Genomic DNA, 16,085 nt, shown 5'->3' on the forward strand with positions numbered 1-16,085 from the left:
GTTACTTTAATTTTCAATATGATAACTATCAATAGCTACAACCCCATGAACAAAAGCTCTGGGAATCCGCAATCATTTTTAAGAATGTAAAGATGTGCTGGAACCAAAATATTTGAGGACTGCTGATCTGGTACACTGATTTTCAAATTTTTTACATATATATGATATATGTGCTATATATAAGGATGCATGCATGTATACTCCACTTAAAGATTTTAAATATCTATAATATATACTAAGTATGTAAATAAATATATGTATAATATTTAATATATTTAAATATACATTTAAAATCCTTTGTTCAACTAGAGTTCCAGTATGTAAGCTAGTGAATGACCAAAGCCAGAGTTAGGCACTCAGAACCCTGCTACTCTGCCTTCTCCCCACTCTCAGAGGGTAAGAAAGAGCCCAAAGCTCTGCACAGCCCATCATCTGGAAGTCACTGCTTTAGTCTAACACCAGTATTTTGCAGATAAGGAAGTAAACAGCATCCCAGAGAGATAACGTGACCTAACCAAGTCCCTGACCCTAAAGCTTGCTTCTGAGATTTTCTCACTCAGACAAAAGCCGTACAAAATGCCCTGATCAGCAGACCTAACCCCTGTTATGGAGCAAGGTGGGATCAACCTTAAACTCAGAAAAGAATACCTCTGCTCCAGAGAGAAAAACTAAGCGAGACCCAAATACCCCACCGATCTCCTTTTCTAGAGCTATTCAGAATCTTTCTAATTCCAGACTAAATGTCTTCATGTCCATATGCCTGCTTAAAACCCAAAAGGATGCATGAATTCAGGAGAAGGTGACAGACTAAGGCTTGGGAAGTCTTGCAACGGTCACAATTACACAGGGTCTGAGTTGCTGAACCAACGTCTGGGAAGCTGGCATGCCTTAAGTTCAAGAGGTTCTTGAACCGGTGTCCCCAGAACTCCAAAAGGTATAACTTAGGAATCTGTAAACATAGATGGGGAAAATATATCTTTTTTCACCAATTTCTAACTGAAGTTCCTTAGATTATGAGGGGTGCAGTAATTTTACTAGTGCACAGGAGTTTTTCAAAAACAGAATCAATAATATTTTCATGTCACATTAAGAAACTGTGGTAAATACCTCAAAATATTGTTCATCACATTGAAGCTTTGACATTATTAGACCCACAGTTAAATCTTATTATTTAATAATTTTAAAACACCTCGTGTAGTACTATATTAAACTTTTAAAACATTTTGCAGAAGTGTATTTTATTATAAAGAGGGCTTTCCCAGTGGCTCACCAGTAAAGAATCCACCCACAGTGCAGGAGACACAGGTTTGATCCCTGGGTTGGGAAGATCCTCTAGAGAAGGGAATAGCTACACACTCCAATATTCTTGCTTGGAGAACCCCATGGACAGAGGAGCCTGGCGGGCTACAGTCCATGGGGTCGCAAAGAGTCGGACACGAATGAGTGACTGAACACACACTTTAATATAATAAGATTCTTTTCCAACAGTGTGCATTAAACTTTATGCATTTAAGAACATCACTCTCAGGAGGGGTTCCACGGGTATCACTAGACTGCCGAGAGGGTCCTTGACTCCATAAATGTTGCCAACCCTTCCATGCCTCACTCAGAAACTTGGCAACCAGGATTCTCTAGTCAGAAATGTTCTTAAGCATTTTGTAGCAGACAGAGCCAATTTCTACCAATATGTCCTTGATGATAACATGAAATATTTCTCAAGTATCAAGTAAATAATTGTTTCCTCCTGGTAGCCTCCCTGGGTTTATCGTAGGATAGCTGACAAGTTTCCCACCTTTTTGATCAAGGGGTCCCTGTGGCCATATTTCCATGTTTCACTAGTTGCCTAAATTCATGCAAGCCTTCATCCAAAAGCTTTTTACTTTGATAATTAGAACACTAAGTTTAATAATGCCATCTTTCTGTAGCCTTATGGAGGCACTGACACATGAGTATAGAAGTATAATCTGGCTTCCTGGCATTAAAAAAAAAAAGAAAGAAAGAAAGAAAGGGGGAAGGTGGGAGTGATGAATTAGGAGTAGGGGCATTAACAGATACATACCACTGTATATAAAATAGATAAGCAGCAAGGATTTACTACGGACATGTTCTCTGTGTGGAAACAGTATTCAGTATCTTATAATAACCTATAATGGAAAATAATCTGAAAAATACATATGTATGTATTAACATATACATATATAGCTGAGTTACTTTGATGTACAACTGAAACTAACACAATATTGTAAATCAACTATACATCAATTTTAAAAAGAAAAGAAATTAAAAAGACATAGAAAAGTAAACACTATCTCCAATATACTCATTTTCAAGTAATACTTAAATATCTTTGTTAAACATTAGTATGTAATTTCTTTGTTCTCAAATTCTAACCATCTAGTGTTTTAACCAATACCATTCCAAATTCTGTTTTTTCCAGGGTTGATATGTTACCCAATATAGTAATTTTTATGATGATTAAGACAACAATCATCCAAGTACACTCTCCCACAAACCTAAGCCTTAAGAGAAACTCATGCCAGAGACATAAGGAAAAGGGTGGATAATCACAGGTCTGTTCATTCCACTGGTGAATTACCCTGCAGGCACTCTGATGCCAAAGAGAACAAGACCAGTTCACAAGGGTTGGCTGAATAAGAAGAAGTCTTAATGCCAAAGTGAGATTACCCATGGTCAAATTACCACAGAATTCAAAATCTCTTGTAAATCTGCTCATTTATTTTCCTTTGGCATATAAATCGCATGCATTTGTGTGAATTGTGGTTATGTACATTAGGCACAGAATAGAGGAATAAGATTTACACATTTCAAAGCACACCACAGTAAAAAGAAATAAAATAAGTTACTTTTTACATTCAAACTCCTTCCTTCAACTTCGCCTGCTCAAATCTCACCCCAGCCCTATTCCCTTGTGTTAAGAATTTCCTCCTAACCCCTCCTCTTGCTTTCAAATGAATTGGCTCTTCCTTCCTCCTTCTAATGAGGCTACTATTCTTCATATTTTTGCATTATCCTCTTACTTGTAATGATCACTTTTGTCCTTACCACCTGCTGTCTCTCATCTTTCCTACTTATCTTCCCTGCATTGGCCTTTTCTTCCCTTTGGATCATGCTCCTAGCATACTAACCCATCTCCTTATAACCACCTGGCAGATGTTCTTTCTGGATATTTTTTTTGTGTGTGTGGTGTTCGTTAACTCCAGGACCTGACCTGTCCTGGAAAGCTGTAGCTTATATATTTAGCAGGAGTGGGTCCATCACCTAATTACACACACATACACAGGCACACATGCTTCATCATGGACCCAGTGCATCTTCAGCCAATATATGATGAGCCATCAGTACATTCTAATCACACAGAGACATTAAGATAACCCACAGTTTTCCACACCTCCCTCCAGCCTATTCCAAAGGGCTAAACCACAGACCAAACAAAACAAAACTAAGAAAATATTTTAGCCATACTGGGTATACACTGATTAGCAACACACAATAATTTTATGAGCATGAAGCATTGGGTTGGCCAAAAAAGTAGGTTCAGGTTTTTCTGTAACATCTTGAGGAAAAACCCGAACGAAGTTTTTTGGCCAACTGAATATACAAGTAGTTTCAAAGCCATTTGAGGTTAGGATCTTGCTCTAAAAATTCGGCGTGCTTCTCCACATCAATGAAGTGAAATTATGTAGGCTGATGTTTCTGCTGGTCACATCAATATTTAACACCTGTTGGGAATCAAAGAAAAAGTATTGGACATCTGGTGATGGAAGTTTCCTGCAGTTGAACAAAACAGACAGAAGCCAGTGATCCACAGACACTTTCACAAGTCATTGCCTAGCTTCCAGACCACCCTCAGATTTTCAGGTGAGAAGGGTGTTTCTTAATCCCTTAGAGTACAAAAAGCATTCAGTGATAGGGAAAAGATGACAAGACCCTAAATATTGAAACACACAACCACTGCAGAGAAGCAATTGCACAGATAAATTGGAGACAGTGCTCTCATTTCCATTACTCGGGGCTCTCCTTTTGTTTCCCACTTCTCCTATTCCCTCATAGTGCCTTGATGATTGTCCAGAAAGAGTCGATATTTCAGCATTTTTTTCTAGGCAAATACTTTCCATAGTTTCACCACACGTGCAGCAGTCAGCTTGTGTGTCAGCAACAAACTTGGGCAAAGTCCTTTATAAGCTCTTGGTAGAGCTGGGGAAGTTGGTTGACAAGAAAACCACAAACATGAGGAAACAAATAAAAACACAAAACTGAAGGAAATCTTTTGTTTCAGGCCTTGTAATCAGAAAGGATTATGAGAGAAAAAGAGTTCTGTGCAAAGCAAGAAGCAAGCACATAAGGAAACAGCCCATTTACTGTGAGGCTCGGTACTAGGACCACTACACTGCAGTAATTCCAAGGTGCAGATTTTTCACATATTTAATATTCAAGATCTGTTCTACAATCAACAGCCTCGGAATTACTGTGAACAAGTAGCTCTCCTGACGACTGTTCGTCTGTGCGTGTGTGAACTTCATTGTTATTACTGGTATTATGAATGGACGGACTGCAAACCACTTAAAGATTATTTCAGAAACGAATATAAATCTTGACTGACAGTAAAATAAAGAAAATGCTATGATGAAAACTTGTATAAGACATATAAGTGGCTTTGGAGAAAATTTCATAGACAGCAGTGAAAGAATTTTCACAAAAAGATGTATCACCAATACCTCTGATAATAGAGAGGAGCTACTTTAACCAATTCCATGCCACATAGCCTCCTGTTAAAATAATAAAGTAAATTTTAAAAAATAAAGTAAATTAGATGTTACCATAGAAATTTAAATTAAATATTTCATGTAAGTTATTTAATCATGAAATTCAGTATTTAATTTACTTAATTGTTAAATATTAAAGCAAATATTTAATTTAAATAGTAATTTAAAGTAAATTAAAATTTTACATAGAAACTTAAATCAAAGAGAATGTGTGATACAAATTGGCTAAGATATGTCTAATATCTCCTCACATTCAGAGTTTACCTCTTTTAAATTATTAATACTTTGATGCAGATGTCTCAATGTCCATGTGTCTCTACCCAACATTTTCCTCTGTAGTATCATATTAAAATGATAAAAATCTCTGTTTAAAGGAGTTTTGTTAAAGCTTCTGTACTTTTAAATAGAAGTTTTAAGTGAGAGGAAAGCATTGTCTCATGCTTTTGTAATCTTGTTTTCTTTCTTTGTGGCACATGAAAAAATGCAGCAACCTTTAACTGATGGGTGTCTTATAATTGATGAAATGCAGTAGTTAAAGCTGTTTGAGAAGTAGATCAAAGACAAGTTTTCCTTAAGTTTGCAGACAGGAGGACATACATGACAGATAAGGATCCAGACCATCAATTCCAGATGGTGACAAACTCTGAACTTTCCCTTCATTTCTATGTTGTCCACCCAGACACCCTGAACACAGAGGGATTCCAGAAAGGCTTTGCAGGAGAGGGTGTTGTTGGGAATGGGAGCAGGCAGGAATTGCACTCCATAGCTCAGGGTTGGGAAATACCATTTGGACTTTGAACTGGTCACAAACCTGTGTTGTAGAGTTGTAGGAGAAGGTGGGTGTTATAACCACGCCACTTGCAGAGATGCTGACACTGGAAATGGAGTCACTGCCCACTCCCCAGACCTCAAAGTAGCCCAGTCTCAAAGGGTTTGTATTGCTGATGTAGTTGTTGAAAATTATATGACTGTGCATCATATTCTGTCAATTGGAGACAAAAGAAACCAGAGGGGGGGGAAAAAACAGCAAAATTTGTTCAAATTTCTTACAACCTCTTTTTAGGCACAAATGTAGAGCATGAAATAAGACAATTTAAGAGTCCCCACCTTGTGACCTTGTACAGTGAGACCATGGTTTTAACATTCTGCCTCCTATCGCCAGCCATCACCCAACTTTGCACTGGTTAAACACCAGTAAGGTCTCTAGAGTCACCCCAACTCTAAGGAGACAAAGAATCTCAGCTAGCAGGAACCTTTATATTCCGCATGTGGAGAAGTAACAAAGCATGCCAATCATTCCAAGGCAACATAGGAACAAGGGCTAGAAAACATTGAAATGGTCTGTCCATCTTGCTTGGTGAATTGGACTAAGTTACTGATAAAATATGAGTGTGTTTAATCACAGAAAACTTCCTGGGAGCACTTGACATCTCTATCTGAAGTCTAGAGAAGGGTAAGATGCAAATTAGGGTTAGGACTCTTGAGAGTTTCTTGACTGCAAGGAGATCCAACCAGTCCATCCTAAAGGAGATCAGTCCTGGATGTTCATTGGAAGGACTGATGTTGAAGCTGAAACTCTAATACTTTGGCCACCTGATGCGAAGAGCTGACTCATTTGAAAAGACTCTGATGTTGGGAAAGATTGAGGGCAGGAGGAGAAGGGGACAACAGAGGATGAGTTGGTTGGATAGCATCACTGACTCAATGGACATGAGTTTGGGTAAACTCCGGGAGTTGGTGATGGACAGGGAGGCCTGGTATGCTGCGGTTCATAGGGTCGAAAAGAGTCGGACACGACTGAGCAACTGCACTGAACTGAAGGTGCAAATTAGTAACGTGAACAGTGAAGGAATTCTAAGTGATGATGTATATCCTACGACGTCCAGCACCCTAGTAAGCTGGCAGAACTCTACATTCACCCTTCATAGTCCCAGCAACACTCACCTGGCTGACGGAAAAGTGCGCCAGGTAATAGAGTCCTTTTTCATAGGTATCTGCAAACAAACAGCAAAGTAAGCATGACCTGGAACTACACCCTAGAATTCTAACGGCTTACCTATCTTGGTTGGGAAAGTAGGGATGTTTTTTGTTCGTGATCTTTTTAAATTTTATTTTTCTTCTTTACAGACTTTTGAGAGAGATGAGTCAGAATCCGCCCCCAACCTCAGTTTACACAGACTGTCTGAAACAAGTGTATACAGATGCCTCGGTCTAACAGAGTCCCCTTCTATAATGGTGTTTTCTAACATCATTCTTAATCCTCTTCTCTCTTTTGTGATTCCCAACTTCTTGGTAGTCACCTCGGAATTCCCAAATTTCTTCTGCTAGAGACACATATATGCACACACGTGCATGCACACCCACATCACAAACAGCAAGACTGGTGTACAACTGGTCAGTTAATCTTGAGTGGTTTTAGGCAATTTTTTAAATGCAGTCTCCAGAGAAGAGACTTTTTTGTTCTTATCCTTAATTTATGCCACAGGTCCAGGGAGAATATCTTTAAGGGTAGACTAGCCAAAGCCTTACTATTACAGGTACTCCCCCCGCAACACACCCTAACTCTGTGGCTTCCTCCCTCTTCCCCAGAGGCTTGCCTCTTTCGGAGCTCCTTATCACTCAGTCAGAAGACACTGCCTATCCTCTAGAACTGTGCTGTCTGAGATAGCAGCCACTAGACGAATATAGCTATTTAAATTTAAATTAATTACAATCAAATAAAATTTAAGCTTCGGTTGCTCATATACTCTTGTCACATTCTAAGTGCTCAACAGTCACATATGCCTAATTGCTACCATGTTGGACAATCCAAATACAGATCATTTCCATTGTTACAGAAAGTTCTATTGGACACCCCTGGGCATAGAAATAACAATAGTACTTGAGACATCCTTCTGAGAGTTTACTAACTCCTGTAAACTCTTAATAGAAACCGCCTCCTCCGAATAATAGCACAGCTATTGCTTTTCTTAGTGGAACACGTAATTAGGGAATTGCCTTTGAACATAAACCATATATGGAAGTATAGCTCAGTTGGCTGCAAAGAAACTTTCCCTACAGCTCCTTATATTGCCCTTTTTCACAATGGATTAGGACAGCTAGATAATGGTGAGAGATTCTGAACTAAGCTTCACATAGATGAGGCACAAAGATCATGTATTATGAGTAACAAATGGCTATATTTTAAAATGCACAATTGTCTTAACACATAAAAGGAAATTGTAGCCCTATAAGATATCCAGGAACCTGATGTTGACATGAAGGAATTGGAAGCAGCCCTTACTCACCAATGCTTTGCCCATCATCCCAGAAGAGCCAGCCTTCAGCAGCCCCCTCATCATCCAAGGCAACCTTGAAACCTAAGAATTTCTGACGGCTGCAGTGAGGTAGGAAAAAGACATTGGGTAAAAACAAAGCCATAGCCACAAACCAAGCATTTTCGTAAAAACAAAAAGGAAGTGCTGCAAGATATAAAGACTGGATACTAGGACTCTGGAGACTTGGGATCTAGCTCTAGTTCTGACTCCGTAGCTCGACAATTTCATGTCAGGAATGAATGAATGAATCAAGTGGAATTTTAAGGCTCTATAAGCTCACAGGAGTTCTACAACGTCTACAAAGAACTACAAGCAAATGCACTGGTTTCCTTTCTTTCCCCACTGTGAGGAAAGCCTAATGTTTCAGTCTTTCTTCCTTCACGACCTTATCTTCACATGTACAGGGAGTTCTGCTTACATATGTCCTAAGTTCTTCAGTTTTTAACTGAATTTTTGCAATCAAATAAATAGAGCTTCAAGGATTTTAATTTGACATCAGATAGACATGGATTTTAGTCTCTGTTCAACTACTTACTAACTCTGTGACTCTAAGTTAATCATTTAACCTTCTGAAGCTTCTCTTTGCTCATCTGCAAAATAGGGACGATAACAGTACTAATACCAAGGGCTTAGTTTTCCTTTTGTTAGGAAAAATAGAAAATCTCTAAATAGAAGTCTCCATATTAGTACAGTTCTAGGCACAGAGCAAGCATTCACCTGATGTCAGCTATTATCAATTATTATATGGGTCTAGAATATATAGGTTATACATTAGGCCTAGAATTTTTAAACCTTGCATGTAAGGAATCTCATCCTCAGTTTCCATCTGGCTTACACAAGTTTTTAGCAATAATATTCTTAGCAAAGAGACAATTATGATCCAGATGGTCTTTTAAGGTTTTTTTGATGTGGACCATTTTTAAAGTCTTTATTGAATTTGTTACAGTATTCCTTCTCTTTCACATTTTGGTTTTTTGACCACGAGGTATGTGAGATCCTAGCTGCCTCACCAGGGATCAAACCCGAACCCTCTGCATCGGAAGGTAAAATCAAATCACTGGACCACCAAGGAAGTCCCTGGTGGTGGTGGTGGTTTAGTTGCTGAACCACCTAGACTCTCACAATACCATGGACTGTAGCATGCCAGGCTCCTGGGTAGTCTTTTAAAACTAGCATGAACCGTGGTTGCTCCTATTTGACTTTCATTTCAAATGTCACTATTTAAACTTAAAACCTCACCCACTTAGATCTCAAATAGCTGTTAATTAAGAATTGTTTGAAGAGTACAAAATCCAAAAAAAAGGCTAAAATCCACACAAGCAAGCAAGCAAACAAAAATGTTTACTATTGGGTTAGCCAAAAGGTTCATTCAAATTTTTCCATACCATCTTACAGAAAAACCCAAATGAACTTTTTTGGCCAGCCCCGTAAAAGTGCTTTTGGGCCTGAGGGTACAGTTTACAGATTGGGGGGCTTTACCAGGCTCTGAGTTAACAGGCGTGGAAAGGAGAAATCTGGGGCCCTTGTTCACCTTAAGTGGGTGTTCTGTGCAGGCTCTTGCCAGGGCAGGACATAGCCCCCACGGACATGAAGATTAATGTGGTCAAGAGGTGCCGGCAAGGACTTCCACTCACCCCGGGACTGAATGTCCACACCCTGTGGGCGAGAAGAAGGTCAGGGATGATAAGGGAACGCCTCTGTCTGGACAATGATCTACAAGCCATCTTGTCACGCTTGGGACCTGCTGCCATCTGGCATCGGTTATCACGCTTTTCCCAGGCTCACCACCTGCTGTGTGGGCTCCAGGCTGCCAGGACATCAGGTCAGGATCCCAACCATAGCTGCCTCTCACCCTAGCCTCACTCCACATCCTGTTTCTGCCTCCAGCAGCACTGCCAGAGGAGGCTGAGCGATCCTTTTATTTTATTCGGCTCCTGACTCACTCCCCACAAAGACATGTCCAGACCTTCCCTTTGCTTGGTCCCCACTCTGCTTCCAACTCCCTCCACTGCCCCATGCCCTGCTCCCACCAACTTCACTAACACCTTTGACTCCTACTTGACAGAAATCATTAAAGTGAATGGACCTGCTTCACAAATCCTTATCTTTAAGTCACTGTATCTTCCTTTATGTTTCACATCTTGATCTTGCCCCATATGTGACAGGGAGAAGTGGCTCTCACCCCAAGCCATGAACCTCAATTATTTCCTAACATGTTCTCAAACTGGAGCCCAGCTTCTCATATTCAGCACTATGGACATTCTGGGCCAGCTAAACTCTATTGTGGGGGCTGTTTTGTGCTTTCTGGATGTTGACCAATGTCCATCCCCCAGAGGCCAGCAGCCTCTCCCCAACCTTCCACCACATTGTGACAACCAAAAATATCCCCGGGCTTGGCCAGTGTCCCCTGGCAGGCAAGTCCTCCCATCTGAGAATCACCACTTTAGGGGCAAGGAGCAAAGCTACCATTTCTTCACTTTTGTTCCCTGATGTTCATTCTATACAGATTTGATCTGTATCACATTCCCCGGGTCAGACTCTGTTTCAAGGGCGGCCTCAGGACTCCAGAGTCTACAGAACTTAATACAAATTCCAGCCCATATCTCTGGGCTTCTTCAATTTCCTCACTGATATGAGAAAAGTGAATTATATGTTCTCTAATGACAATTTATTCCAATATCTTATGAATACTGGACTGATGATTCTACCTTCAAGTGAAACTTGATGCATGTAAAACTGTCAAAGTTATCTTCTTATCAAATTCTTTATTTCTTCCGATTTTTTTTTCATTCTACCACACATTGTGGCTACATAGGATATGATACCTTCTCATGATTTCCTTTCTAGTACCTGATGAGTCACAAGCTTGTTTACTTTCCTTTAAATCATTTCTGACTGGGCTCGCCTAAAAAGTGCCTGTTAAAATATCCATAAAGACATGACTCTAAGGTCAAATCTTAAAGCAGCACTATTAAAATAAGAATAGACAACGTAACATGACTTTGTGCAGGAGAATTCTCACCAACCGTGTAATCACTGAATATGACTGAAAAGCACTGTTTTTAAAATCCAGTATATAGTCTACACTGTAAACAAACAAAATGGCCACAAGCGAAGTAGATAAAAACTGATTCACACACACTGTATGCTCTTAGTCTTAACTAAAATAGGTAATCAATAAGACAAGTCAGAATAGTTCCATGCTTCTCCCTGTCCCAATAGTCTACAAATGGTAATGTATGATAGAAAGGAAATAGGGGTGGATAGAAGCCAACATCATGGCATGTGCAGTCACATAGGCACGACCAAGACAGGCAAAAACTCTGCGAAGAGCTATCAACTGCTGATTCAGCAGCTTGTTTAGAGAATCCGAGAGTCCAAGTAGATGAAGGTCAGCTTTGGCAGAAGTGCACCAGCCTGTCCTGCGTCAAGATACCTGCCCCTTCATCAAACAGGTGGGGCCTGAAGATCAAGAGTAAGCACACCATGTTGCTTTTGCAGTCAGATGAGCCCAGAAGGGACAGTGGGGGATGAGAGTCCACAACTACCAAGGCAGCAATGAGGAAGAGTCATGACCTCCCGGAAGTGGGAGCCACCAAGATAGGGAGCTAGGAGTCTTACATTCTTCACCCACCCTTCACGCAAGCAATTGCTCATTCCCAGTTCCACTGGACAAGCAGCAGAGAAAATGTGCAAAAATGGGAGTTCTCAAAACAAGTGGGGCTTTCTTATTTTTTCTTTTCCTGCTTTCCATCTCTTTGCCTGTCTGTTCTACTTTCTGGGTAATTTCCTAGATTGTACCTTATAATTTCCTTTTAAGCAAAATTCCTGCATCATGCCTTTAATTTGCAAGGATTGCTTTGTGAGTAAGTCTTGTTTAAAGTATGCTTTCTTATTTTAGGCATATCTTCTCATCTTTCTGAGGAAACAAATTTTCTAGTTAACTTATTAATAACATACGTACAGAAAATTATACAAATAACAAGTACACAGCTCAATAAAGTTTTACCAAGTGAACACACCCATGAAACCACCACTTAGATCAATAACTATTACCAGCATCTCAAATGGCTCTCTCCTCCCCTCTCATAATAAGCACCACACCAAAGGCAGCAACTTTTTTGATTTTTATCATTTTTGCCTGGTTTTGAACTTGTATTTCATAAATGGAATCATATACTCTTTACTAGTTTGTATCTGGCCATTTGTGCTCAAGGTTATGTTTGTGATATTTGTTATCTTTATTTGTGTAGCAACACTTTATTAGTGTTTAGTTTTAAAAATAGAATACAATCCACTTATCCATTTTACTGTTGATGGACATTTGGCTTATTTCCAGTTTGTTGCTCTTTTACAAATCTTGCTGCTATGAAACCTTCTTGGACTTTTTTGGTAAAATATATACACTCTAGGAATAAATCTGTAACATTATCATTTCTTCCCAGACATACATTAACATATACATAGCTATATAATTAATTGGTATATATTAATTATATAATTGATTTATAATAAATAGTGATATATATGACATATTAAATAACATATAATTATATATGGTTACTAATATATAATTATATAATGAAGTAGGTATTAATTATACAGTTAGCATATAATAGATAGTGATATGCTATCTAATATGTTACTTCAAGTTTGTTTTTATTTTCTGAATTGACAATATTATTTTAATGTAATCTGGGAGAATATAAAAAAATAACAGTCAAAAGCATTTCTGAAAAAGGATAATGACATATTGATCTGTCATATTATACCTATTTACAAAACCCTAAAAAATCTACCAAAAAGAAAAAAAGAATTAAACTCTGACTTCTCTGTATCCCAGCAAAAGGTCCCTGCTGGAACCTTCTGTGAAAGACTCTGTTTCCCCAGCTGAGTCTCTGGGGTTCAGACTAGCCCAGAAAAGTTGTATGATGGAGAAGGTTGTGTTCCTTCCCCATTTCTAAATGCAGTTACGTTACACCAGCTCGCAGGAGTCAGGCCTTATGTTCTATGAACCTTTTACACACGCCAAGGACCTTGCTTACCTTAGAAAGTACATTCAACAATGCTTTGGGCATCTCTACTATAGAAGGAGGTATGTAAAAAGACAGAGAGGAAAAGGCTCCTAATACTTATGAACTTCCAGTCTAACAGGGAGGATATAAACAAAAACCATAGTTTCCAGCACAACTTCAAGCATTTTTCTAGTGTCTGCCATTACACAGCACTGTGAAAAGTGGTGGTGTAAGGAAAGAGACAAACTAGCAAAGAACACCCACAAAAAGCCAGGTACGACAGGAGATGCCTTCATGCATTTCACAGCAACTCTGTGAGCAAAGTGGCCTTTCCACACCTGGAGGTGAGAAAGCTGAGTCCACGAGGGTAAAACTGACTCGTTCAAGAGCGCACAGGTGGGTACCGAGCCAGAATTTGACCTGAGGTCTGTCAGAGTCTGAAGACTGAGTGCTACCATTTCCCCAGGTTCTATAGAGGCAATCAGAAAAACTTACCGTGTAGTAATCATACCAGCGGGCTCTAGGGAAATATGCAGTGACATCTCTGGCGTTCTAAAATTAAACAAAAATAAGGTGTGAGTGCAGTAGGCTCAGCTACGGAGGGCAGAGCAACCCATTTGCATAGGAGAGGAGCCAAAACAACAGTAATGGCCTTGGACCCACAGACCTCTCCTCTCTAGAGGTCACTGGTGTTGGGAATGGCTTCCTTCCCTGCCCTCTTCTCAAACTGGGAGATTTGCCTAACCAAAAGTGGTGGCTTCTGTAAAACCCTTTGGGATCCGGAACTTACAGAGGAAAAAAAAATCATCATTTGCCTATAGGCTTATCCCATATCCTCTTCAAAGAGACAAACTGAGGTTGGGTCTAGAGCAGAAAAAAACAAGAAAAAGAAAAATTGCACATTTATGGACATCAATACTTCAGAAATTATGATTAGTGCAATAAGTGTTGGAGAAAATCCATTTAACTGATATTTTCATCAGAAGCATAATCATTGATAAAAGAAGTAAAGAAATGGCTGCCTAAGGACCTCTTTTGGAGGAAGGGAAGGGAAGGGCTGGCCAGTGATGACATTATACACATTGCTGCAAAAACTTCTTCTGAAAAGTTTTGCTTTAACAGTGACAGAGGGTAGGAAGGATTTCTTTGTATTAACAGTACTGCCCCCACCTGACTCCTACTCATTTCAATTAAAGAAGAAACAATTATATCTTCAAGTATAACAGAGGGTTTTTTCCTTCTCGACTGTTCAAGGAATCAGAACTTGATATGCTGATTTTAAAGATGAGGAAGCTGAAGACTGGAACATCTAAGTGAAGGACTTCAGTTCAGAGGGAGAAGAAGAGACAAAGGCAGATGAAGAATAAGAAAGCACCTCTCAGGACCCCAATCCGATGAGGCCTCTGCTCCTTAACTAGTCTCTGGCCTCACAGTTGGGATCCCCTATTCATCAGAGGCCTCCATACTCACAGCCTCCAGGACAGGGCTGACCAGGAAGGCTGGGCCCAGCAGGAACTGACTGTCTACATCCCAGGTCACCCGGTCTGACACAAACCTGGGGAGGGAAACGAAGGTATCACAGTTAGGACCCCCTCTACAGGAGGCCAGGTCAAGGCCTTGAAGAAACTCCTCAAATTCATACCTAAGTTGGAAATGCAGCTGCATTCTATGCCATCTTTATTCTTTCCCTAGATCTACCTTAATCAGATACATATTCACTTTCTACATGTCATGTTCTTCAAACCCAGAAATGGTTGGGTTTAGACATGTCCTCTGCTATCAGTATGTCCAACTTCTTAAACTTCAGTGCAAGCATGGCCTTCATTCCTCAGATATCCCCCTGGAATGCCTTCTTTTATGATGTGAGCTACTACAAATGCCCAAATTAGAAAGAAATTATTCTATGTTGCATTGTCTATCATTTTGAATTTTTTAAAATATTCAGTAGCCTTTTATCACAGAGTGAAGGTGTGACTGACACCATGCTTAGAAGAGTCATAATGTATGGTCTGTGCCTAGAGAGCTTTTGGGAAAGACAGTCATGTCTTTAATTTGGAAGAATTCTGCAACAGCTACTATATAGATGGAAATTATCACAGTCATTGGGATCCTGGCTGGACACTCACTCATGGAGGAGAGGCCGCACAACGGTGCTGCCCTCTGTGCTGGCCTTGTGCATCAGGGTGTAGATATACGGCAACAGGGTGTATCTGGTCTCCAGGACACTCTTGGAGATTGTCACGAAGGTAGAATTCCAGGACACGGGGTCTTGCCTCTAAGGAGAAAAAAAAGAGAGTTCGGTGCTTAGGGGAGCTAGGGGACTTAAAGAGGTCGCTGCACGGTTAGTCCAAAGGAAGATCACACACAGCTAAACCAACAATGACTACAGATGAGGCTCAGCGAATATGTTTAATAGACTGAAGGAAATCACTGAAGCCTTCCCAGGACAGTTGAAAAACTTTCTCATAAGAAATTGGGCTGGGGGCGGGGGGTACATATCTGGTACAATGCCCAAACCAAAAGAATAATCTGAAGAACACTGAGGAATATGATTCACTGAAACATGAAGATTCTTTCATCTGTTGGCTATTTGTATATCTTTTTTTGGAAACCTGTCTATTCCGTTCCTCTGCCCATTTTCAATTCAGATTGCAGGATGGACAGAGATGGATTGTCAAAGTATAAAAACTTCTTGTTAGAAGTTAAATATTTCTGGTGATTAGATAGGCAGCATGGTGCCTATAATTAATGACTGTTGTTCAATTGCTAAGTCATGTCTAATTCTTTGAGACCCCATGGACTGCCACACGCCAGACTTCCCTGTCCTCTTCCCTGTCCTTCACTATCTCCCAGAGTTTGCTCAATACTTAGTTTTATTATAGTTAACAATACTATATAATAAAGGCTTCCCTGGTAACTTAGTGGTCAAAGAATTAGCGTGCCATTGCTGGAGACATGGGGTCAGTCCC

General features: G+C 39.9%; 1 protein-coding gene across 1 annotated transcript in view; it reads right to left on the minus strand.

Annotated features, from left to right (window-relative positions):
* Window positions 1-2,716: 2,716 nt before the first annotated feature.
* The window catches only part of MGAM (maltase-glucoamylase), a 95,205-nt gene continuing 81,836 nt past the window's right edge, over window positions 2,717-16,085 (minus strand). The window contains exons 41-48 of the mRNA XM_086398357.1: window positions 15,243-15,391; window positions 14,587-14,671; window positions 13,612-13,668; window positions 9,633-9,757; window positions 8,072-8,160; window positions 6,729-6,778; window positions 5,596-5,766; window positions 2,717-3,740 (exon numbers count right to left, since the gene is read on the minus strand). Coding sequence (XP_086254483.1) covers window positions 3,657-3,740; window positions 5,596-5,766; window positions 6,729-6,778; window positions 8,072-8,160; window positions 9,633-9,757; window positions 13,612-13,668; window positions 14,587-14,671; window positions 15,243-15,391 — 810 coding nt within the window. The 3' untranslated portion in view covers window positions 2,717-3,656. The remainder of the gene's footprint in view (window positions 3,741-5,595; window positions 5,767-6,728; window positions 6,779-8,071; window positions 8,161-9,632; window positions 9,758-13,611; window positions 13,669-14,586; window positions 14,672-15,242; window positions 15,392-16,085) is intronic.

Source organism: Bos grunniens, chromosome 4 (genome assembly GCF_055505025.1).
Source record: "Bos grunniens cultivar Pamir isolate PY7600 chromosome 4, Bosgru_T2T1.0, whole genome shotgun sequence".
Classification (NCBI taxonomy): domain Eukaryota; kingdom Metazoa; phylum Chordata; class Mammalia; order Artiodactyla; family Bovidae; genus Bos; species Bos grunniens.